The 26702-nt window shown below is 43.4% G+C and overlaps 1 protein-coding gene across 1 annotated transcript in view; it reads right to left on the bottom strand.

Annotated features, from left to right (window-relative positions):
- TMPRSS7 (transmembrane serine protease 7) overlaps positions 1 to 17288 on the bottom strand; it is a 559080-nt gene extending 541792 nt beyond the window's left edge. The window contains exons 1-3 of the mRNA XM_085623815.1: positions 17187 to 17288; positions 16734 to 16938; positions 12445 to 12575 (exon numbers count right to left, since the gene is read on the bottom strand). Coding sequence (XP_085479941.1) covers positions 12445 to 12575; positions 16734 to 16938; positions 17187 to 17288 — 438 coding nt within the window. The remainder of the gene's footprint in view (positions 1 to 12444; positions 12576 to 16733; positions 16939 to 17186) is intronic.
- Between the last annotated feature and the right edge of the window lie 9414 nt (positions 17289 to 26702).

Below are 26702 nucleotides of genomic sequence, written 5' to 3' on the forward strand. Positions count from 1 at the left end.
CCACTTAGCATTTGTACCCTAGAGCACACCCCCCCCCAAGCTATCTTCACTAAGGCATGTATTAGTAAAACGCTTAGATTTTTGGCCCAGAACTTGATACACATGAACTATGAATCTACTTCACCTTCCAGAAACCCACCACACACCACCGCACCCAAAAGATCCCCCGCCGCTGCTGGAGCAAAATCACCGAAGACCAACTTCATGCAAACCTCGCTCTCAGCCCGCCCACCGAACCCTCCAACGCCGACGACGCTGCCCACAGCCTCAGACGCTGGATCGAGGACTGCGCCAACACCCTCGCCCCGCTGAAGAAACCTCCCCACAGAGACACCAGCAAGAGGGCCAGCAGGTTCACCCCAGAACTCCTAGCCCCCAAGCAAGCCTGCCGGAAGCTAGAGAAGAAACAGCACAGCAAGCAGACCCCGGACAGCCTCGCAGCACATAAGGACGCCATCCGCAACCACCACCACCTCATCAAGGCTGCCAAGAGGACCTCCTTCAAAGACCGCCTCGACAACAACGCACACAACAGCAAGGAGCTCTTCAACATCGTGAAGGAACTCTCCAACCCCAGCTCCAACACCAACGACATCCCGCCATCACAAGCCCTGTGCGACTCCCTCGCCACTTTCTTCCACCGCAAGATAGCAGACATCCACGACAGCTTCAACACCCAGACAGCCCCAACATACAGCAACACACCAGACTCTCCTCACATCGACCCCCTGCTAGCCTGGGCCAGCGTGAGCATCGATGACACCATCAAGACCATGAGCACAATCCACTCCAGCTCTCCGTCAGACACATTCCCGCACCACGTTTTCAACAAAGCAAGCAGCTCCATCGCACCCCACCTGCGCAACGTCATCAACTTCTCCCTCAAGACCGTGACCTTTCCAGAGAGCTGGAAACACGCTGAGATCAACGCTCTTCTAAAAATAAACAAGGCAGACCCAAGAGACCTCAAGAGCTTCCGGCCCATCTCTCTGCTCCCGTTCCCGGCCAAGGTCATCGAGAAGATCATCAACAGACAGCTAACCCAATACCTCGAAGAAAACAGAATCCTGGACCCTTCTCAGTCAGGGTTCCGCAGCAACCACAGCACCGAGACCGCCTTCATCGCCGCCACAGACGACATCAGGACCCTGCTGGACAACGGTGAGATTGCAGCACTCATCCTCCTAGACCTGTCCGCCGCCTTCGACACCGTCTGCCATCGCACACTATGCAATAGAGTCCACGCCGCAGGGATCCGAGACAGGGCTCTGGAATGGACCACATCCTTCCTCTCAGGCAGAACCCAGAGCATCTGCCTCCCCCCATTCCGATCCGAAGCCTCCGAGATCATCTGCGGCGTACCACAGGGCTCCTCCCTCAGCCCGACACTGTTCAACATCTACATGGCCCCGCTTGCACATGTCGCCCGACAGCACGACCTCAACTTAATCTCCTACGCCGACGACACTCAACTGATCCTCTCCCTCACCAAGGACCCCATCACCGCAAAAGCCAACCTCCACGATGGAATGAAGGCTGTCGCCGACTGGATGAGGGCCAGCCGCCTGAAGCTGAACTCGGACAAGACGGAGGTCCTCATCCTCGGCTCCAACCCTTCAGCCTGGGACAACTCCTGGTGGCCAACAGCACTGGGGACAGCCCCGACACCCACAGACCATGCACGCAACCTGGGAATCATCCTAGACTCAACGCTCTCAATGATCAAGCAAGTCAACGCCGTCTCCTCCTCCTGCTTCAACACCCTGCGCATGCTCCGCAAAATCTACAAATGGATCCCAACAGACACAAGAAAGACAGTCACCCAGGCCCTCGTCAGAAGCAGACTCAACTACGGAAACGCCCTCTACGCGGGAGCCCCGACCAAGCTCATCAAACAACTGCAACGCATCCAAAACGCCTCGACACGACTGATCCTCGACATACCACGCCACAGTCACATCACCCCCCACCTGAGAAACCTTCACTGGCTCCCCGTCAACAAGAGGATATCCTTCAAGCTCCTCATCTACGCACACAAGGCACTCCACAAAACCAGCCACGCCTACCTCAACAGTCGACTCTCCTTCTACATCCCCAACCGCCAGCTATGAGCCGCTGACCTCGCACTTGCCACCGTTCTGCGCATCCGAAGAACTACCACCGGTGGGAGATCCTTCTCCCACCTCGCCGCCAAAACATGGAACACCCTACCACTGAGCCTACGACAGACCCAAGACCTGCTGACCTTCAGGAGAACACTCAAGACCTGGCTTTCCGATCGGTAGCAGCCTCCCCCCCCAGTGCCTTGAGACCCTCGCATGTATGTAGTGCGCTTTACAAATGTTTGATTGATTGATTGATCTACTCAACAGCACTAGTACCAAGAACGTCAGTCTACATTCTAAGTGGCCCAGTATGTACCATGACTCTCTGTACAACAGCCTATCAAACAGAACCCAGAGCAATTGATTCTGTAATCTGACGATAGCAACCAGTGCACATTATTCTAAGAACCCAAATCTGCACCAGCTTCTACGTTAGACACAACTTTCCTGTGATCCTCTCCACCCTTGCCCTCGTGCACCCTTCAAGTTAAGGCAGCCAAATTTTCAAAACCAAAGTCTAGAAGGCCAGAGGCATCCAACCCTATGGCAATAATCATAGGCACAAAATCACTAGCATAACACATGCACTTGTTCTAGTGTTTAGTAACACAAATGTGAAAAAGGCAATTTGAGAAGTAGGGAGCCCTGCTAAACCTCTAATGTGACATTACAAATACTTCTCAACAAGATTGGTATTATTTGACAGGTGCAGTACTGGCCTGTGACAACATTATTGATATCTCCTGAAAGCAATGGTACCAGAAATTCTCAACATGTTACCTACACTATAAAATAATACCAGCACCTGTGAAGTCAAAATCTACTGGCCCAGCAAAGTCAATGGCTGGGAGAGTCCCTCAAAATTGGACATGTCATAATTGATCTCCTGCCGATTACATTGGCTTTTGGGACCTAAAACTCCTATCAGGAGAAACCTGGATTTTGTAGCCACTTAGGTCACTTCACTGCTGCGAGAGATTTGCTACCCAACCTAAGTTCACGGTTTACCTTCACACTTGGTCATTTTTTGGGTTGTCAAAGCCCTCCTGTTGGTAAAGGCTAGAAACTGTGTATTTCAAGAGCTACATGAGGCGAAATTACTTCATCATGAGATATGGCTGAACAGGTTGTCAGTGTGGTAAACAGATATGTACAAGACAAACCTGGTTGCCCAATTAGGATGCAACCTCTCCCGTTCTCCAGAGGTAGAAAAGATGAGTAAGTCCTACTTTTCTCATAACTGGTGGATAAGTTCTTTCTGGTCACTCTTACAGCTCTCAAATCCTCAGGGGATGTTTCTAGGCATCCGGTCACTCCCTCGCCAAGGATCCTCCAGGATCCAGGCCTCTGTGGTCAGCTAGGACTTCTTGCAGTCAGATGTCTTCTACTTGTTGAGTCTTTGCAGCAGTCAAGGAAGTCAACAATGTGACCCTTGGAGAGTGGTTCTGGTCCCTGGGTATTTGCAAGAGTCATTAGTCCATGAGTTTGCTTTCTTCCAGCAAGGCCTTTTTCTTCAAAGATAACCTTACCAGGTCTGATGATTTTCTGATAAGGTGGTAGTGAATCAAAATGTCAATCTTATCCAGTGTACTAGCCCCTGACTGGATAATATTTCCTACCCGATTCTGTCTACTTTCTTGCCTTGTACCCACCTCTTTTTGTGTCACTCCTTCTTTGCTTTTCTTTAAAAATTCTGCGATGTCTAATTTCATCTTCAAGCAAAAGTAGGCCTGGCTCTCCTGAAGCAAAACCCATGCTTAGATAAAGTGTCCTCCCTCCTTCTTGGTGAAGAACTATGGTTCCCCAGCTGGGACTGGAGTCAGAAAGTCTCCAATGGCCCTGGGAAAGAATGGGAGCAGACCCTGTCAGTCCTTGTTGACATCTCCAAGTCAAAAGAGATAGTGTGAAGGTTGTCATTCACAATGCTCTTATATAACTCATCTGTCACTCTTTGAATTTTTGATTGTCTTTGGCCCTGCAGAGCACTCCATTGCCTTTTGGCTAGGTTCCTGCTATAGCAATAATACATACATAATACATACAGATATGCATTTAGATGGCTAAACCCTGTTAAATGGGCAGTTGTTGACTGCACCTCTATTTTCCTAGGCCCAGAGGCCAGACAAATATCCTCTAGAATCCTGGGTTATTAACTGAAGCCAGGAATGGTTATGGGTATCTGTAGGTGAAACAAGTGGCTAGTTCAAAGCCAGAGTTGGCTTAAGCAGCACAAAGTATATTTTTATTAATTTACTTTTTAAATACATTCATCAAAAATCTGCTTTTACAATTAAATTATATTTTTTTAAATGAATGGAAAATAACTTTTAATCATTCAACTAGCACTTTCTCAGGCAATGATACACACTAAGGTTGTTAATTTTATGGAGGCCTGTTTAGGCAGAATATAGCTGAACCTTCACAGAGAGAAAAAGCTTTGAGAGATGTATTCACTGTGTGGTCACAGTATTTCAAACTTATAGCGTGACCCTTTTTTATATATATATTGTGAACCCAGACCCATGGGCTTGAAATGCACACTTTGGGGGTGACTTATTAATATATAACATTGTTTTTCTATGTGACAAATACGTTTTCCTTTCCATATGTCAATGCAGTTCTTTTAAACTGCAGCCCATCGAGAGTATATTGGTGGTGCACCTGGCAGACAAGTATTTGTGTTATTGTAGGGTGAGGCAAATACATACTCAAGTCCAACTTAACATTTAACTTCAATGCCACTAATGCACTTTGGGTTATATACCATGGCCCCAAAGGAAAGCTTTATAAGCCAGTTAGGTATACCCAAAGCAGAGTTCATGTTTTGGTATGTTCAAGGGCACTATACTACTGTTTAGCCATGGTGCACTGCACTAATTCCTAAAGCCAGCAAAATCGGATAGGAAAAATGAGTAGACTGTGAAAAAATGATGTCCTTTCATACAGCTGGTCGTCTGCTTTATAATGCAATCAATATAGTTAGATATTTCCATTTTTTGCATTCTGGATATGGTGGTTGGCCTTATCATCAATCTTCTCAATTGCTAGCTTTATCATATGGACCATCAGGCCTCAGAAAATATGTAAATGGTCCTACGTTCAGATAGCCTGGCCTCCCATTTCTCACTCCAGAACATGTGTGAATGCTACTGTTATGGTGTATACTAGGTGCCTTCAGGTCTCAGAGAATAGGCCAGTCATTCAATGTGTATGGAGCACTTTTCTCAAAAATCTAAACTTAAAAAAAGAAATTATCGCAATGCTGTTTGTAACAAATAGTACATAATCATGTAATTGTAATATTAAAAAGCATTGCTTTAGCAGGGAAAAGTATATTTATGTTTAGGATAATTTTAGTCTGTTATGAATACCTTTCCACCATACTTGTATCACTATTACTATATAAACATATGTAGGTAGTCATCTTTCATATTTAGATGCCTCCCATCAATTCCTGTCATCGAAAAGATTTAGTGTTTCCATCTTATTGAGTCTCTGTTGGACTTGGCCCTTTTTGCAGGGTCATCCCTGAACTTTTTGCCTTCCTCCTATATTTTTTCTGGCCTGTTGTTGGCTGTTTTATGACTCTGGGCACTTTACCACTGCTGATCAGTGCTAAAGTGCATATGCTCTCCCTATTGTAAATTGATGTATGGATTAGTGATTCCATGATTGGTTGGTTTGGTTTACCTGTCAGACCCTAGTACAGTGCACCAGGAGTGCCCAGGGCTGGTAATCCAAACACTGGTGTTGGGCTTGCAACACTGGTTGTGCCACCCACAGAAGCAGCCTGTAAAAGTGTGTCCAAGGCCTGCCATTGCAGAGCCTGCGTGCAGTCTGGTACTGTCATGCTGACTGGGCAAGTGCACCAACTTGCCAGTCCCTAAACCTTCCCTTTTCTTCATATCAGATACCCCTATGGTAGGCCCAACGGCAGGGTGCATTGTAAGTATAAGGTAGGCCATGCCCTGGTGTGTGTGGCATGTTCTAATAGTGAATTACAGCCATTGTCATTTTTCACTATTGCAAGGCTATCTGTTCTCCATAGGCCAGAACGGGCAGTTTGATTATTACATCTTATAATCCTAACTGACTCAGGGAACATGGTAGAAATTCGGATTTAGTATGATAAAAATACATTTTTTAGTGAAGTTGGTTTTAACATTCTGTGTTTGAAAATACCACTTTTAGAAAGTAGGTATTTGCTAGTCTAACCATTCAAACCTGCCTCTGCTAGGCTGTGTATTCCTTGTCTGGAGTTTGAGTGACAGGGACTGGGGAATTCCAGGGGGCTGGGGAATTCCCGGAGAAAGGGTGAGTCAGCACAGGGCTGAATAGAGCGATCTCCATGTAGATGGGTGGGAAGAGTTGCACCTGGGACCTAAATAGGGCTGTGGTTTCCCTGCACAATGCTGGCTCCACCTCCTGTGGTGCGTCAGATGTCTCTGCTCTGAACTCTGAAAGGAAAGAAGGAGTCATGTCAACAAAGTTCTCCAGGACTGACCAGAACTGGTTTGGACTAGGCAAAGGCCTCTCTGCCTTCAGAGAACAAAGAGAAACTGTGTATAAAAAGGGGACCCAGACCCCAGAACATTAGATTACTCTGGGAAACAAGAAGAAACCTTTGCTGAGGAGAGGAACCAAGAAGAAACTGAGGAGAGACTATCCCTGAAACTGGGGGATTGGCCTGCCGGGGTTGCCTACTGCCAAAGAGAGGAGAAAGGAACTTTGTGTGCACTTTTGCTCAACTTGTGAAGGATCTCCAAGGGCTTGGAAAAGAGCTTGCCTCCTGCTGAAGTCTCAGGGACAACAGACTTCAACCACCAGCTCCCCAGAGTTCTTTAGAAGTGCCTGCTGCTGTTTTTGGGCCTTCTGAGGGACTGCGTGTCGCAAGGAGCTGGAAGCGCGACTCACAGAGAAGAAGCGTGCGCCGTCGCAGCCGCTGCTGTCGCATCACTGAACAAGGGTGTCGCTGCTGTAGCTGTTGCATTGCACCGCATCACGAGAAGCACCCGCAACACCGAAGAAGCGTGTCGCCGTTGCAGCCATCATAGCTGACGCATTACACCGCATCAAGAGAAGAGTCTTGCATCGAGGAAGAAGCGTGTCGCCGTCGCAGCCGCTGCCGTTGCATCTTGGATGACGCCGCTATAGCTGTCGCATTGCACCACATCAAGAAAAGCACCTCGCATCCATGGAGAAGCGTGCCGCCGTCGGAACTGCTGCAGTTATCGCATCGAGCGGTAGCGTCTCGCATCGCTGGAGAAGAGTGTCGCCGTCAAAGCCGCTGTCGTCGCATCACTGGACAAGGGTGTCGCCGCTGCAGCTGACGCATCAAGCCGAGATCTCTCGCACCATCGGAGAAGCGAGATGCATCAGGGAGATCTTCACGTTTTCATTTCTTTGCACCAAACTTTCATCGCATCAACATCGTTGCAACACTTTCGTTGCCCTGCGTATCGCATCTAAAAGGAACATTGACTTAAAGTGTCGCATTTAAGAACTAAAGAAACTTAAGCTAACTACTCCCATTTTTAAGTAACAGTATTGTGGATTTTTGTCGTTTATGGTCTTGTGTTAAATCTGTATAAAGAATACTTATTTTTTATATAAAACTTGTGTGGTGTCCATCTGTAGTGTTGTCACTGGATTACTGTATGTGTTCACAAATGCTTTACACACTGCTTCTGAGATAAGCCTGTCTGCTCGTGCCAAGCTACCAAGGGGGTGAGCAGGGGTTATTTTAGGAGTGTACCCCCTTACCCTGACTACAGGCAAGGGTCCCCATTTGTCACAAGTGCATACCTGTGCCAACTAGAGACCCCCAAGTCTAACAGTCTCCAATGTATTAATTTTTTTTTTGTTGGTTGAAACTAGAGTTAGCTTAGCACTAGTTCAAGGCATTATATTTAATTGCATTTTTCAGTTTGTGATTTTGTTGTTTAGCTAAGGGTCCCAGTCACATTTGATTTTATTCTTTACGGACAGTTTTTTCAATGTCACTATTTGACACAGTCTAAAACTAAGGACCAAAGAAGAGCATTAGCAATTTTGTTTGTGTCAGATTTACTTGTTCTCAATTTTGAATCCTGGTATGGAATACCAGCAGTATAATATAATATAATATAATATAACATGATAAATAATACACCATGTCTGGAGGACACTGTGTTTCCTTTGCTGTGAAGGGTAGAAGAATCCTCTGTATAGGTCTGATTTATTGCAAAGTGATTGTATCACAAGCTAGCCATGCTTTCCAATTAATGGGCTTTCTTGCAGAGCATAATGTAAGCATGGAGCCTGATGTCACCTTGTACTCTAGGTATAATTGCTTTTAGTGTGTTGTACACAGGGCAAGATGCATCACAGCCAATAGGTCAGTGACTTTATGGATTTAGATTCTGATTGGTCATTTTACTCTTCAGATCAAGGCCCTAGTTTAGAGTTTGGCTGGTGGGGACGTATTGCAAGTGCATTAGGATGTAATACATTTGTAGTAAGGGGGACAGCAAATCTGTCATGTTTGTGTTGGAGTTGCTCATCTGCCAAAGTCTAAATCAGTCTCCAAGTTGTATTGCTACTGATATCCCACTAACAAGGCAGCATCCACAATACTTGCATGCACACATGACAGCTATAGCACAGACTACCGGTTATAGCACAAACTGCCACAGCTTTTCTCACACAGACGCATGGTAAAGAAAGCGCAGTGAAAACTCCACATACAAGTAGAGTAAAACGACAATGAGGTCAGCAGTGTAGGCTACTTAAAACACAGAACACTTTGGTATACATATGTCAGGATCCACAATTAAATGAACACCCAGATGCCAATGTATCACCAGTCTATTATTTAAAATTGAAGCCCTCTCTGTCATTGTTGTTCCTCAATTACTGGGGGAGCTTGTCTCCACCCATGATGTCCCTGCTCTCCTCTATCCTGGGATCTAGTGCTCCTTAAAATCACATAAAAATACCTGGGTGTGTACACTGTCATGATATTTGTTTTCACTCAGTAAAGGACAGTGCTGTCTCTAACATATTGAAAATTATTTGTCTTAAGTTGGTATCTTGGCCGACGTCCTCAGACCCGCAAGCACCAGTGACACAGGAGAAAAGAGAAGCCGCAGCCCAGTTCCTCTTGTCAGGTAGCCTTGAGTGGAGGCTTGTTACCAGAAGATAATGGGTATTCCATAACAGTGGATCTTCAATGCTCTTCTTATGACACTGGTTGTAAACTTTATATTATTATTTATTTATTAACATTGGCAGAGTGGCTTCTTTTCAATCCTGACAAATGCCCCCACACCTCGTTAAGGGTAACACTAGGGCAAAAACACATTGACAAGATTTCTATCAGAGGTTACATTTCATCCACTGTTTTGTTTTGTTACTTTTAATCCTAACCTTGGGGACAAAGTAAAGTGGTGCAGTTCCACCAAGAGATAGTTATAGCTGACTGTAGTTTCAATTGCACTCTGCATCATCACACACACCCCACACTCACATAGGGAATTTATATCTAGAAGAGCTCCACCTGTGCTCAAGAGTCCAAGTTGCTGAGGTGGTCCATCTTCCTACAGGGAATGGACTTTATGGTGGGACACAGACATAGGGTAGGCTATGCAGGTGCTGATGGTCTCTTCAGGTTCTTCCACCTTAGTGATGAGAACTCTCTAGAGATTGGGTATCTCTCCCCACTTTCAGGTAAGGGGTAGCGTGATAGACATGATAACTTTAGGGTGGTCTTCCCCCAGATATTTTGTCTGCTTGACTCAAAGTTTGCTGAATTCTTTTTGTTGGCCTCAGGACTCTGAGCACAATACTATGAACAACAGTTGCTAAAGTGAATGTGCTTCTCCCCTAAAACATAGTTTGATAGACATATCCACAATTGGCATTTCAAATGAATCTATAAATACCTACTAGAGTACACTAACTGTGCCCAGGGCCTGCAAATTAAATGCTACTAGTGGGTCTTACAGGACTGATTGTGCCACCCACACAAGTAGCACTTTAAACATTTCTCAGGCATGCCACTACAGAGCCCGTGTGTGCAGTTTACACTGCCATGTTGACTGGGCATTTAAAACCCCTTGCTAAGCCTTAAACTCTACTTTTATTACATATATGTCACCCCTAAGGTAGGCCTGGGTGGTTAACTTCGCTCCGTTTGCAGAGTTTTCCGTACTCAGCGGAGCTCGCGGAGTGCAGAAAACTCCGCTTCGTGATGTGCAGAGGAGCTTTTCCCTGCTCGCGATCCCGAACGGTAAGTTTGAAATACTGAGCGGTAAGTTCGCGAGCGCGAGCTGCCACTCGGGTAGAATTTCTACCGGAGCGTCAGGAATACTAGCACAAACTGCAGTTCACTGCATTCTGCCACTCACAGAACTTCGCAGATTGTTTTGTAACTTTGCGGAGTTTCGCGTAGCAAAACTCCGCGAAGTATGCCCAGGCCCTAGTTTGCCCATAGGTCAGGGTGCTGTGTGATCAAAAGGTAGAACAAGTACTTTTAAGTTTTGAATGTCCTTGTAATGGAAAACACCCACATTTATTTTTCACTACTGTGAGGCTTACCCTTCTCATAAGTTAACATGGGAAAATCCTCAGTACACAAATAAGCTGCAATTCCTGATTGATAAGGAGTAGCTCTGTCATGTTTCATATCATTGGAGTGGTAATGATGAGTCCTTTTTACTGGTAAAGGTGAATTTATAACTTCCCTTTTAAAAATGCCACTTTTAGAAAGATTGCATTTTTCTGCTCTTAGCCCTGTGTCTCTGCAGCCAGTCTCCAATACACATCTTAGGTGGGTGACATCTAGACTTTGTGCATTCCCACACACAAGGCGGACTTAGATGTGACTCGGTGTCCATCCACATCCATCCACATCCTGATGGGCCATCCTGGGAAGGATGGGAGGGAGGAGGTGACACACCTGAATGGACTGTGTCCTGTCCACACACAAAGGGCTATATATACTCCTGTAGTGAGTCTAGAGCCAGAGCTGGGAGGGAGGACCTCTGTGCACTTCAAAGCCCCTCTTTGAAGTGGCCTCCACTTCAAAGACACAACTGGTTATAAGTACTTTGTCTCTGACCCAACCAAATCATACACTACAGGATCTGTGAAGAAACTCCACCAGGAGGAAGGACTGCTGTGCTGCTACAAGGACTGTCTCTTTGCTCTACTGCTGCTCTGGAAGAACTGCTTTTCTGCTGTGCTGCCCTGCTACCTGCTACCCTCTGTCCTGCTGAGGAAGGACCGGACCATCTCACATGAACCCAAAGTGACTGCAAGGGCATGCTGGCTTGCCCTTTCTAAGTCTCAGGGACATCAAAGACTTCTCATCCACCTGCAACAGCACCTGGACTTGGCTTGCTGCAAGTCGTGCCTTGCCAAGTTTTGCCTATCCAATCCTGGGCCCATGGAAGTGGGTATAAACTGCTACAACTGCTAAAATCCATGCATCGACAGCGTTGCGCCGATCGGCACTGTTGCATCTCCCTCAACGTTGATGCATCGCCACTGCTGCACAGACTGAGGACCTCGCATCACCGACTGCACGGTGCATCGCCTCCAGTTCCTGATACGTCGCCTACATCCTGTGGCTCGACAACGATGCATCTTCGATTTGCGCAGCTCGATGATGACGCATCGCCTTCAATCCAGCCATTCGACGTTGCTCATAGCCTCTTTGCTTCTCGCATCTCGACTTCGTTGACGATGCATCTCAGGTACTTTTCAGCGGGCCAAGGCTGATCCATGTATCTAACCTACGCTCCATGGTGGTCAAACTTAACTTTTGGATTCACCCCGGTCAAGCGCGACCAGATGTCCCTGGTTGGCGCTTTATGCTTTTAAGCACTATATTTTCATTTATTCACTAATAAAATCATAACTCTGGTTATACGTATTGGATTTCTGTCATTTTGCTCTTATTTAGTTTATAAACAATGTAAGCTATGTTTCAAACTGGGTGTGGAGTCTTTTTGTGGTGTTTACACTGTGTTGCTGTTTGAAGTGTTGCATAAATACTTTACACATTGATTCCTAAGTGAAACCTGTCTGCTCTGTGCCAAGCTACCAGATGGTGAGCACAGGTTAATTTATGGTGTGTATTAGACTACAAAGACTAGGGTTGTGGTTCCTTCAGAACTACAAAGAATGCAGGCAATAAATGAGAACTATCTCAACGGTATGAGGGAAAAGATGGATCCCAGTACTACAGAAAGGAGACAGAGTAACATTGATACAGAAATGTACGCTCTACCTTGAATATGCATTCTTACATTTTTAACTGTTTTCAAAACCACTCATGGAGTAAAGTTTAGCTTACCACTTGATGAACTTTATCTGATATGGTCAGAAATTCCTTTGAGTCCTTTTGTCTGTATTCAGGAAGGAATTCGGTGTTGACAATGCGAAATAGTCCAACAAAGTACAACACCTCCTTGTTTTCTGTGCGAACTGTGGAATGTAAATATCATTCACAGTTATGTCTCAAAGTCATCTTACATATTCATCAGTTACCAACTTCTTAATGCAACATTTTACAGAAGATGCCCTTATTGTGCATTGTATTTTCTCAAAATAACACAAATGTGTCCTTTGAAACTCTTTAAAGCATTAAAGGGTGTAGGGTCATTGTTTAAACCTTCGAGACTTAGTAACAAAAATGAACATCAGAGAAACACTAACCTAAAGCTCCAGTGCTAAATTCTGGTTCTCTGGCTTTACCACAACACAATATATATATTCTAAACTCAGAATTAGAAGAACAGGGGATCACCATGATAGCTAAATGGGTTTTCTACAAAGATCGCCATGAAAGATAGAAGAGTTTTCTATAAGGAAATTGATGGGAAGCAGTACTATTATATACAAATATTGTCTATGTTCAAATTAATGGACGTAGAAATGGTAAGCGCAGATTAGGGTGATGCTAATCTGAATCAAATATAGCAAACACTGCTCAATCAGGTTTCAGAAAATGGGGATTCATTTTAAGGGAGATTCCTTTCAAATTCTATACATGCATCCCATAGAAAATCTTTTATATAATAAGAGTACATTGGCACTCATTGGACTTTTGAGATATTCTAAGATTTTGTCTATGCTACTCATAGGGAAGTCTTCCGTTGTTCTGATGACTCAGTAAGACAGAAGGTATTTCATAATCTGATTTTGTTGTTAGTTCTTCAACACATTGAATTTGGTAGATTGCAGGCTTAGAACCATATGCAAAATGGCAAAGGAGGTCGGGAAGTAACACCAGCATTTGTCGGTGGTCTTATGTGGTTGCAAAATCCCATCCTCCTTTGGGTCAAACAAATCAATTTACTGAATTTCCACTATAAAACTGAAAAAGAAGCAGACATTTAGAATTTGCTAACATTCTACATCAAGTAACCATCTGAAGAGCATAAGATCTCAGTTTTAACTGGTGCCAAGTTTATCTATGGTACTACAGGGCCACATCTGACTTTATGAGGCAATGGTCAACCTGGAAAGCATTGTCCTTTTTATTCTAAGCAGGAAATTAGAAATGCACACAGTACCAGACTGCTAGTTCCAGCTGTCAATTGGGAATTGATAAGAATGCACACTCTTTTTGACTCTCACTTTATATTCTTCAGGAAGGATTTAACACTTAAATTTTAAATAGGATTTAAAGAATCTGTAGTTATTCAGCCAAGTCACAAGCTCATGTAGGTGCAAGTTGGGTATAGGTTCTCCAATTTGTCTTGTTCAGTAAGCATAGAATACATGTGAGGAGGGAATAGTACTATTTTAGGATTTCTGTGTAATAAAAATCAAGGCTGATGAAAAGTGATCTGTAGATTTGAATTAAATAGCCCCTTTGGTATCGGGCATACCCAAAGACAGAGGTTGATCACAATGAAAGATGTGAAAACAATTTTGGTCAGTCTTTTCAAATCCCTAATTATCAAAGCTTAATTACGTAAATATCGTTGCAGTCTGATTTTCTTTTTAAAAATGAACCATTAATAGAAGCCATCTTTGCCTTTATATTTGAAACAAAAGGACTACAAATCTAGCTTTCTATAGATCTATAGTTGATCTCGGATTTCCTCCTTCTATTTTTTGAAGCTTCGCTATCTTCGTGAAATTGATGAAGTTGCAAGAGCTTGACAAATTTGCCAAAACCTTCTTTGGCTAGTTCACAAACTCATAGTTCACGGTATTGAATCACCTAACCAGGTAATGTATATTTCTATTCTGTCAATAAAGGTATGAAAAAGAAAGTCATGGCGTTGCATTAAGCGGCACTGTCGATCTATGGCACTTCATCAATTAATATTTAGCATGATGAAAGTAAATTTTAGAGTTTTCCCCCTTTGTGCTTTGCTCAAGAAAGGCAAAAGATAAAATTCAGGCTTAATGTCATATCTATGCCACTGGTTGAACAGGAATCAGTAAAGTTATATAATCAGCCATTCAAACGGCCAAAAACTGGCTTAAACAAATACACTTAAAAGCTTTTTTTATCTACTACTCAAGCCAATCATTCATTTCCATGGAGAGGTTAGTGACCGATCTAGCTGTAGGCAGAGCTTTTCCATCCATGGTGATCTCTGATGGACTATGGGCCTCATTTACAAGCCCCATGCACTGCCAGAACGTCACTTTTATTGACATTCCGGTGGCGCACAGTGCATTGCCACATAAAGCCTGCATGATTTTTCATGGCATTGTAGATATGGTGTGAGACAATGCAGCGCGTCAATGCGTTATCTCAAACTACGAATGGGGAGGCATGCCATGGGCATTACAGTGGGTGTTGCCACGTAACACCCATGACATTTGACACATTCCCAGATTTACAATGCTCTGTAAACCTGGGAATGCATCAAACGCCTACACCTCCCCAGGGGAGGTGTAGGGGAAGTGCAACAAGGAGAAATAACTTTATTTCTCCTTGTGTCTTCCTCTTTCTATGTGTGCTGCATTCAGCAGCACAGTTAGAAGGAAGAAATCACCTCCATTAATCGTTTTTGTGCAGGAAGGTGTCCCATCCAGCACAAAAACAATAATTCCCACAAAGCAGGCACGCTTGCAACATGGTGCAAGGGTGCCTGCTTTGGGGCAGAGCAGCCAATTGCGCGCCAGCGCTGGGGAAGAGGACAGGAATGTGCTGTATTTCAGAGATATGGTGCATTCCCACCCTTTTATTTTGATGTAGGGCAGTGCAACAAGAAGGCTTGCAGCACTGCCCTACGCCAAAAGCTTGTACAGGAGGCCCTAAATTAGATAACGCTCAGGAAAATAAAGATTTGCTGGTGAAACCATGCACCAATGTTGCAACATAAAAGGCCTTATCTAGTCTGTGCCCAAATGCTGTGTCACTTAAATTGAGTGCACAGTGAGATTCAACATATATCAACTGTGCGGCTGATGATTGGATTATTGATACAAACTGGATATCATTCGAACGTCAATTCAAAAGTATTGTCTTCAGTGACAAAATTAAACCGGGGTGATTAGGGGGCGACCACCCTTGGGGATTAATCAGCAAATCAACTGTGCTTTGTGCTGCCTTTGCGTTGCCCAAGGTGATTCAGGGCAACACAAAGGCTTATTTGGGATTTGAAAAGCTACGCAAGGCATGATTTGCGTGGCCTTGAGTGTCTTTGCAAATAAATGCAAAGCAAGGCAGCACCTTGCGCTGCATACGTTATATTTCTTAATAGTGGGTGGAGCACGGTTGTTTCTATGCATCTACCTATGGATTTCATACAATTCCAGATTTGCTAAGATGTGTAAAGCTGGAATTGTGTGAAATTTGTATGCCTCCCACAGAGAGGTGTCACACGGAGAAATACGTTTATTTCTTCATTTTGCTGCCTTTTTCTATTTGTGATGCGTCTGCATCATGCATAGAAAGAGGAATATGCCTCTGGATTGTTTTTGTTCAGGACAGTACCCCTTCCAACACAAAAAAACATGTAATGCAGGCACCCTTGCAGTATGATGGAGGGGTGCCCGTGTTAGCGCTAGGCAGCCTCTAGTGTGCTAGCAAGAGAGATGAACAGCACCATATCTTAGTAGATATACTACTTTTCAGCTATCTCATTCACACAAAACAATGCAGTAGCTTTGCTTGCTGTCATGCATTGTGTGAACTTTTGATAAATATGCCCACACATCTTTTGCCATATTAAGAGTCTGATAATGTCTTTTTACATGACACGTAGCTCAAAGATCAGAAAATGTAGTTTTGTGTAAATCCAACAAAGTGTTCATGTATAAATGGATATGGATATGACGTGCTACATTTAACTCACTGATTTTACAACAAGGGCTACAATCCACATAGCTCCGATATTAGAACTGATGTGGTAATACTGCCCATTTTGCCTGCAGCTAAAACCTGGCAGAATTTCTGCATGGGAAAATACCACACATCCCATGTTTTCAACTTATATCGGAAAAAATCTAGTGGTGATAACCAGAAGCTAATTGAATGTATTGGTATTTACTGTATGTGGTAATGCCACCTCAAATATCAGGGCTTATGGAATGAGGACCAAAGTGAATTTGTCTTGAAATTATTTTGTGTTTATATTATTTTTACTCAAACCTTGTAAATAACATACAACTCACAGATGAAAACCCAAAGCAAGGACCATGTTATGACAGCTATGACAAACAGGATCACAGTGAAAAGTATTAATTTGTTTTGAAAATTCCAAAAATCCGCTGTTCTCGCTTTTTTCTTTGATTTCAACTTGTGGTGTCCTTTCCGACGAACTCTCTTTTTAGAGACCTTTTCCTCTATGCTGGAGACCTGGACAGATACGTTGGAGACCTAATGTAAAAAGAAAATATGTGAATTTTCAACAAATTGCTTCATTGTTCCATCAAATTTAAATATGGGCATGCACTAATTTTTTTTATCAGATTCATTATTCGATGATTTAAGGGGATGGGCCTGTGTGAAGGTAGATGATGCTGCAGGGTATTTTACTTCCTTACTTGTAAAATAACAGCTATCACCACAGTAACCACATTAACGACACATGAGAACAGAGTATTATCAAATCAAATAGATCTTGCCTTTAACAGGCAAATGCTGATCTGTTGACTTTGCCAGTGCTTGTTTAACTTTATTTCCAGAACATGGCCCAGAGCTATTAACAACAGTAATTCAACAAGCATTAGCAAAGCCAGTAGGTTTCGGCAATCCTAGAGCTATAGGCGTTGCCAATGTTAATGCCTTTTAGCTATGAGTTATGGAGTGGAGTGGATGTTTGTGGTGTGGAGTAAAATTATGTGGGTTGGAGTGGAATTGTTTGTTGTGGAATTGTGTGGTGTTGCGCTGAGTTATGTGTAGTGCAATTATGCGGCATGGTGTGCGTTGGAATTATGTGGCTAGTAATTATGTTGTATTGAGTGGAGTGGAATTAGGTGGAGTTGGATTGTGTGTTATGGAGTGAAATTATGTGGAGTGTTATGTGTGCTGTGGAGTGGAATGAATGTTATTGTATGTTGCGGAGTGGCATGTAGTGGAGTCAAATTATGTGGTGTGGTGTTGAATTTTGTAGCATGATGTGGAATTCTGTGGTGCCGTGAACTCAAGTGTTATCACTGCCAAGAAAGGATTTAGGGAGAAGCAAAAATGACATGCACAAAGTAATTTGGGACAACAGATATGAAATTGAGCAGAGACAATCATAAATCAATTCAGAGTAATCTGCGAAAAGCAATGGGTTTTTTTTTTGGGGGGGGGGCTTGGAGTCAACGTAGCAAAAAGCAATTGTGGTTTTGGCTTTAATGCCAGAATGAACGCCAATTGTTTTCACCTTATCATGTCAGACTCAAAGATCAACTGTAAGTTTATTTTGCTGCACTTTGATGATTGTACAAAAAGTGTGACAAAGTTATCACATGACCACAAACAGTGCCTTACAGAACAGCTAAATATATACCATACATTGGTGCTTGAATGTAGTGTGATTATTTTCAAACACAAATGTGTTTTATTTAGCAGAAGCCCTTAATAAGTGGAAAGAAATCAAGCTAATATGGCAGGCCTGAAAGAAACCCCGCCTAAGCTACTTCAGCCATGCAAGTATTATTAAAGATCAACTTTGAAAAAAGTGTTAATAATGAGCTTGAAAGTTAGCTCAGACATAGAAAAATGTCAACAAGAAGAAAGGCCTGTAATTGGTTAACAGAAGCGGCTCACAGCAACTATGAGTCACAAATGTTTACTAAATGTAACCACAAACCCACCCAACTTAGCTGCACAAATACTTGCAGACATCGCTGAGAATATTAATTTTTTAAGGTTTCTTAGAAAAAAAAATGCATCCACAGCTTTCAGGATTGATTCCTTGTAAGGCCAGCCTTGCGGCTGGCGGTATTACTGAACAAAAGCCACAAGGTATGGCAGCCTCACAGTCTACACAATGCAGTCACACACATGAGGTGGAGCATTAAAACCAGGACACCTACATTGGTGGGCTACAATGGGGTCAGAGCTGTAAGCAGATAGCGCGGTTGTCTGTAAACAAGGAAGGCAGAATTAGCAAACCTGTGGCGGCTTCAGATCTCTGAACCCGGCCGTAGGTGGGGAAAAGGGACAACAGTAAACAGAGAATGGAACGAGTGAAAACACGAGCACTCGTGTGAAGTGCTCAAAAACAAAGAACAAAGTAGCTCCTCAAACAGAAGCAGTGGATGGATACAAGCCAGAGAGAAGTACTTGGTCCATGCTCTAGGGGAGGGCTGAACACAAGAAGAGGCATGAATCATGGATGCCATAGACCAACTGGAATGAAGGATATGAGAGCGATGAAGAAGCAAATAAATGGTAAGCTTATGGGCAGGCAGAAGCCCACAGATTGAATACAACATGTCTCTTCAAGACAGCGCATGCGCTGTCTAGCCAAGACCTAAAAATGTAAAAACAAAAAAAAGGCCCACTAGCAATTTGCAGCTGCTAGGCACCAACTAAACAAAAGTAACAAAGCACAATGGATTTGTGGGGAGGCGGGGCAGCCAGTGTGTGTGTGGTTGTGTGTGTGTGTGCGCCCCAGAATGAGGAGAGGCACTGTTTTTCAGATATTCACATCCATGAATTGCCTTGGGTTGATACCAACACTGATGGATAGCTATGTCGAATGTCAGCTGAGCCATGATACTAAAAAGGCTTAAAGAGGCTGTCCAAGATCCCATTATTGTATGTATACATATGCATGTATGCACCTGTTGAATTTTTTATGATATCATTAGTTCTTGCCAGACAGAAAGCTGTCTGAAAGTGATACCTAAAATGGCTTTTTTATCGTATTATGTTGTTACTTTTGCTCTAGCTACAAAATGCTGCATAGGAGCACAATACTAGAGTAAACTAATAAGTCTTTTCTTGAAGCATCTTTTCTTACATACTCCTTCCATGGACAGAGAGGCCCAGGCAAACTCCTACCGAACTAATGATATTCATGACAGCAGGATGCGCAGTCTAGCCCTCAGTCTCAAGTTCCTCACAGGATAACTGATGTGAAATTACAAAGCAAACACAGCCTGCGCTCACAGTGCTAGAACCTAATATCAATGCTCACTCTACCAGAGGGTGGAGCAGAAATACACTGAGGGCTACCATTCTCAAATCCAAGAGGTTTGTGTTAAAGTTGGTAGCACAAACCAGGCAACCAGAAGAAGTAAACAGAGAGATCTACTTGTGTAAAGTTGTATCTCATGCAATTCAATGTATCACTCAAGTGAAGGTAGAAGGATATCATCTAAACAGCAATAGCATTAGGTGGGCAAATCTGTGGCAGGAAGTGCTGCAAGTGAGAGTGTGCCAGAATGAGATAAGGCACTTTTCTCAGATGTTCACATCTGTGAAATGCTGTGCGCTGAGACCTACAAGTAGCAAATTGTTCTTTAACTAAAAAACACACAAAAGATCCTTCGGTTTGAGTATGTATTTTACTTTTAAAAATCTCTTTTTGGTCAAACAACAGACGGTTATACAACAAGTATAGACAATGCGAACAGTTAATTAGTGACTGATGTGACATGTGGGGAAAAAGGTGAGGAAATTGTCAGCCAAAACATAAACACATAAATGACAAAACATAAAAAAAAGTATATACATATATCTCTGTCCAAAGGTTTAGTTCAAACAGTAACCCAAAATATCAATTTTTGCATGGTTACAATGATTATGGACATGAGTCAAGGGTACGTCAACATTTCGACCCAAGTGTCTGTACTATAGGGTTATCACGTAGGGCCTTCTTCAGGACAAAACAGTGTGACAGCCTGAACGAAAAAAAGGGGGGGTAGTTAAGATGTGTGTGTGCAAAAAATATAACTCATGATGAGAAACGGGTCACGTGGAGACTCACCAGGTAGCGTAAGATACACTCATCCAGTCCTGGATGGAGTGAAGTATGGATCTAGTCAAGGCATCTAAAAATGCATGAAGTGTGTAACTTGAGTACACGGCAAAGATCATTGTAACGGTTCCAATAAATGGAAAAAAGAAGCATGGGAGTGAGACACTCACCATTAAATACTTGGCTAGTCAAGAGGTCGTCTTTCACATGGGCAAGAACTGGGCACCAAAAGGCTCCCAGTGAAGAATCCAAGGTCCACGTAGTCAGAAGCCCTGGAGAGTATGCTGGTGGGTAAATGTGAAAATCAAGTTGTAGGGAACTTTAATTAATATAAGAATTGCGCTGCACAATAGCATGTTAATGACGCCACTCATTAAAGGTGCACTTACCAGGGGTTAATTAAATGGTAGAGTGAACCCTTCAGAAGGGACAAGGATCCGTCTGATTCACGGATCGCGATAGAAAGTACGGAACAAGTGTTTCCGGATTTTCTGGAAAGAGTTGCTGGCAAAAGACAAGGGGGGGTGGGGGAGAGATTTAACTGGTCTGTAAAGGGAAACTAAATTGCTAGAAAGAATTTTTAAGTGGGGAATTATCTTACCAGAGTCGCACTTGATGCGAACAGGAACCGTCAGCTACAGGCGGCTCGACCGGGGTGGATTGGTATAAGGAAGCTCACGAGACGATGCGTAACTACGCACATCAAGTCAGCGACGCTGGGAGACCTGCACGATGAGTCAGGTTGCGTTAGCTCCCGTCATAGAGCAGGAAGGAGGGGAGTTAATCGAGCATCAGAGTCCCGAATTGGGGCTCAAGAAAAAGTGTAAAAAGGTCAAAATGACGTGGTGGTGGCACAAGAGCCTAACAATGATCAAGAATTAGAGGCATAATGGCCAAAGATACTTCCTATATGACAAAGGATGAACGAATAATTATTGTACGGAAATTCAAGGGGTGCAAGAATAATTCATATACAGTAATTCAACACAACAATATTTAATACAAACACACAATGACTGAAGGTTGTATCTGATCATTAAATTACATGTATATATGAAATTGGACATACTGTATGCGCACAATGAGTGACACGGGTAGTGGGAAACCGAGTCCCACAAATGGGCTTGAGAAAAAGTGTTAAAAGGGAATTTTAAAATGAGTGGTGGTGGCGCAAGAGCATACCAATGATCCGGATTGAGGGACATCATGGCCAATGAAAGTTCAAATACGGCAATGTATGCTCCAGTGGATGCAAGGATAATTCATACACGGCAATTCAACACAGCAGTGTTGAACATGAACACACAATGACTGAAGGTTGTATCTGCTCATTGAATTACACGTATATATGAAACACAATGAGTGTCAAGGGCAGTCATTAACACAGATTCTTATCAGCAAAATAAGTAGTGTGTAGCCAAGACACATTTAGAAAAACATGTACAAATTCATATTCAAAACAATAGTAAGTATGATAGATATAAAGATACATATTCAAACAATTGACAAACCCCCCAAGAAAGGTATCCAATTAGGATGATAAGATAGAGGAAACGTGAGAATAAATGGCCTGTATAGTCAGGAAGGGGCTTGAGGAGTATCCAGTATGCAGCGTACTACAATCATACTTACTCCAGTTTTGAATATCAATTTGTACATGTTTTTCTTAATGTGTTTTTGAAAAGTTACCTCTTCCCCGCCTAAAGCCTCTGAAGGCTAAGTTGCATTAGTCTCCAGCCGCAGTCCTCTGAGTGCTAAAGCTGAAAACTGCTTGAGGAGCAGAAACAAAGGTCAGGATGTTGGCAGGGGGTTCGGTTACTCATTTGGGCAGTGCTAGGAACTTGATAACCTTCCAAGAAAAATTCCCTATAACAGGTAAATGTTAGCTGACACTTAGGCATACCCCTTTATTAGTTCCCTCAGTCAGGCAGGCTCCAATCCTGGTAGGAAGTGAGCTTCCCCAAGAACTAGTTTGAAGTGATCACAGAGGAGGGGTTGCTCGTTTTTCTGGCCACACATCTGAAGTGGGCACATAGGCTCTGCACAAGGGAGAAGGGTTTCACCATTTTGAATTCAGGTAGAGAGTGGCACTGTGGGATTGGTTGCACTAGGGCACAGAGGATGTGCTGCAAAAGAGTGTAGGGTAAACCCTGGGAATTTTCACCCCATTGGTTAGGAAGGAATCGGAAGTCACCCCACCCACAAGCTTGTGCCAAGCATAAATGTGGTATCATCATTGGGTTTGGCACCTGAGTACTTGCTTCATGAGGTGAGTACTGCCTCCGGCTGAAGGAGGGTACTGGCGGGATCTGTGCAGTGAAATATAAAATTACCTCCTATACCTTAAATGTGAAATTTAATGTGAATGAAGAGTATAGGGGTAAGATTAAAAAAAAAGAAAGTGATTAATAATCACTGGGGACTCACATCAGATGACATAGAACAAAGCAATCATCCAATGCATTTGTATAAAAAAGCTAAAAGCATCAAGGACCACGTAGTACGCTCTTTCCTCGAGACCCCTGAGGCACCATCTATCCAATCCTTATGGAACTTACCACAAACGCTTGGTCACTTTAAAGTGCGGCCAATGCAAGGCATGCCAAACCACTATCCAAACTAAAGAGTTCATCTACAAACAACATGTGATTACCTTGAAATCCTTTACTAACTGCAATACGAACAATGTAACCTATGGTATCCTGTGTCCCTGCGGCCTTATCTACATAGGCCAAACACAACAGAAAATTAAGGAACGCACTCTCCAATATTGCAGCCGAATAAGATGTGGTGTGGAAGGAGCACCCCTGGTCGAACATTTTAAAACTGCAGACCGCAGCCCGGATGAAATTCAGTGGGTGGTACTTGAGAAGGCCTCCCTTTGCCCCAGGGGAGGGAACATTGTCACGATTCTTAATACGAGGGAATGCAAATGGACGTTTCTCGTAGACTCCATACAGAACGGCCTGAATGAATCAGAGGTCAGCCATGCGCAATTAGCCTGCCTCATGCTTGAATAATTCACTGGTTATCAGTATACTATACATATATATGAATAGGTTTGGGACCATTGTATACATGGTATAACATCCATGCACACTGTGTGAATACGAACCACCTTGTTTTCACCCAACATCACATTTTATGACTTTTGTCTAATTTGGTCACTCTCAATGTATGTGTATATCTCTATCCAAATCATGCATTGTGTTTCATATGATGGTGGTATGTTAATATGGCTCTATACTTGCAATATATTCCCCGTGTATGGAGAATCTCATCTCTGTTTCATGAAGACGGTGAATATTAATCTTGGTTTTTCGGTATGATTTTCAGACTGAAATGTTTCCATTGTCCATCCATGTTGTTTATTTTACCATCAGAGGACTGTCAATCCTGTTACCTAGTGCGCCCCTTTTTCCCGACCCCATTACAAGAGATTGATCTCTGCAGCCTCCTATTTTACAATTTGGCCCTCTTCAACAATACCATTCCTATCCATGCAATTTTCTTTCTAATATGGTGACATGGCAATATGGCTCTATATTCGCAGTGATTTCCCCGTGTATGAAAAATACCAGTTTTTTTTTAGATAAAATGGCTTATTTTAATCTTGTCACTATGCAAGATTTTCGGACTGCACAATCTTACATCTATGTAATTTCATTTATGTCATCCACAGAGGACTGTCATCCATTCACATGATGAGCCATTCTCCTCCCTTAACCCATCAGAAGATATTGACCCCCCGACCTTTTTTCAGCAGTGTCTCCCTTGGGATGCCCTTCGTCATCCATCTAATTTAATTCAGTATAGTAGGGTTTTTGATTTAATAACCAGGCATTTTATTAGACGGGTCATGTATTTCCATAGTTTTAAATAAGGGTTTAAGCAGCCTTTCACAGTCTGTTTTCCCTTACACTAACTTCTGACTTGGGCGTCTGCACAGTGACGTTACGCTTGTGCTTGATTTTCCCGCTGAAAACCTGCCTATTGAAATCACCAGGCACAGTGCTCCGGTTCCCCTTCACGGACGGAGATGGTCTTACGAGCAGTGGTGAGTCTACAACGCGTGCAGTCTTGTTCATACACTCTCTCATCACTTGGGGGCTCATTTATGAGCCCCTGCGTCACTTTTGCGCCACCGGTGTGTCACTTTTTGTGACGCACCAGTGGCGTAAAACATGCGCCATGATGCGCCATATTTACAAAGTGACGCATCTACCTAGATGCGTCACTTTGCAAACCCCTGCGCTACATTATACCTGCGTCAGGTATAATGTATGCAGGGTGGGCGTTCCCACGTAAGTAAGCATCGTAGAAGTGACGCAGTGAAATCTACGAGATTTCACTGCGCCACTCCCAGGTTGCAAATGCGTCAATATCTTACGCCTGCCTCACAGCAGGTGTAAGACTGATGCAGGCCCTATCACATGGGGCTTGCCCCATGTGAAAGGACACATTGCTGGAGTTGCGTCACTTTTGTGACACACTCCAGCAATGCGTCACTTTTGCGCCTACAGATACGTCAGAAATACTGACGTATCTGTGACTCCTTGCGACATGATGCGTCATACTGTAAATATGACGCATCACTGGAGTTGCAGGGAGGGCGCAGTGAAAAGTGACGCATCACTGTTTTCACGCAGTGATGCGTCACTTTTCATAAATGAGGCCCTTAGAGTGTTCGGGTTCGGTTAAATTAACCGCAATGTTGGTTCATTTTTCATTCCAGATTTTGGACTAACACGGAGCATTTCTGCCCGACATTGAGTATTTCAGGTATTTCATTCATCACATACTTTTGTCCAAACACTCTTTTACCTCATAGAGTGTTCGGGTTTGGTTTAATAACCACAACTTTGGGTATTATTTCTATTACAGATTGTGAACTAATACGGAGCATCTCTGCCTGACATTCACAATATTTCAGGTATTTAATTTCATTCCTTAGCAGGTGTTGGGATGCACTCCAACCCTGCTCTCTGTTAAATTGGTGGTGCCACCTTTAGGTTCTGTTTATTTATTTTTCGCCTAGTTAGTGACCGCATCTGGTCCACCCCTTTTCTATGTTACAGGTCACACAGGAAAGCCTTTTCTGAAACTGCACCTTACTCTTGCAGGTGTTTTCGTTTTCGCTCTCGGCATGTTGGAGCCTACGCGCCCACAGTCTTCCACCGGCCCTCATTGAAGGGCTTCATTCCACAGTAAATTTAGGGGCCTTTACCCATTATTTGAACCTAAATGACATTTCTAGCTCTAAAGTGTTTTTATGCTCTACCCCTAGGACCATCCCCCTTCCCTTCACTCCTGTCCTGATGAAGACCCCGGTGTTAGGGATACAATAACCTACTAGTTTAGGGGTCGAAACGTCGACATCTGCTTTACTAGCCAGCTCAACCAACAGCGATTGATCACTGTGCCATTGTTATAAAGCATGACTATTTATTGTTTTGACTGAATTGTTAATCCTTTTGGCTTACGATATCAGCCTTTTGTTTTTTTAAACAACGTATTTTGTGATTTGCACTTCCTGCTCACCTCTGTATCCTCACTTGAATCTCCAACACTGTCACATCCTCTCCAACCCCCCCCCCCTTCTCTCTAGGGGCACTTTGCAATGATTTAATGGTAATACGAACCAATGTATGCTCAGCGTGATTAATAACACTGTTTGCTAACCATACTATGTGTTTTCTGAGTACTTGTCCTAATTAATGTATTTTTTTGTATTGACGTATTGTGTACTGGGACCACTGTTCCTATTGTACTATCCTATACCCAGGTGCCAGTGACTCACTTTGGGTTTACCCTTCTTGGTAACTCTGCATTCTAAGAGACATCGTCAGAGGGCGCAGAGTGGACCTCGACGCAGTAGGTTGGACCAGTCAGTGAGTAACAGGAACCTCACATATTGAGGTGGGCAGCTGACATCGAGGGGTCAGAGTCCGATCATGGGCAGCCAACCACCAATAGAGATTTCGAGGGGGCCACGCCATGCCATAAGTCCATTTGTTTGTAAGACTGACTACTGTAACGTGGGGGCAATACAAATATGTAAAATACCCTATGACAAATAGGAACACGCACAATCTAATGAATTGAGCAAGAGTGGGAATGATTGGAAATAATGGATAACAGCCGGCTGGCTGACAGTATGGGCTGGAATTGAGTATGTTATTGTGTTACATGCTGTGCAATCTGTTCTGTGTAACTTTCTATA

This window comes from Triturus cristatus, chromosome 8, assembly GCF_964204655.1.
Source record: "Triturus cristatus chromosome 8, aTriCri1.1, whole genome shotgun sequence".
Lineage (NCBI taxonomy): Eukaryota > Metazoa > Chordata > Amphibia > Caudata > Salamandridae > Triturus > Triturus cristatus.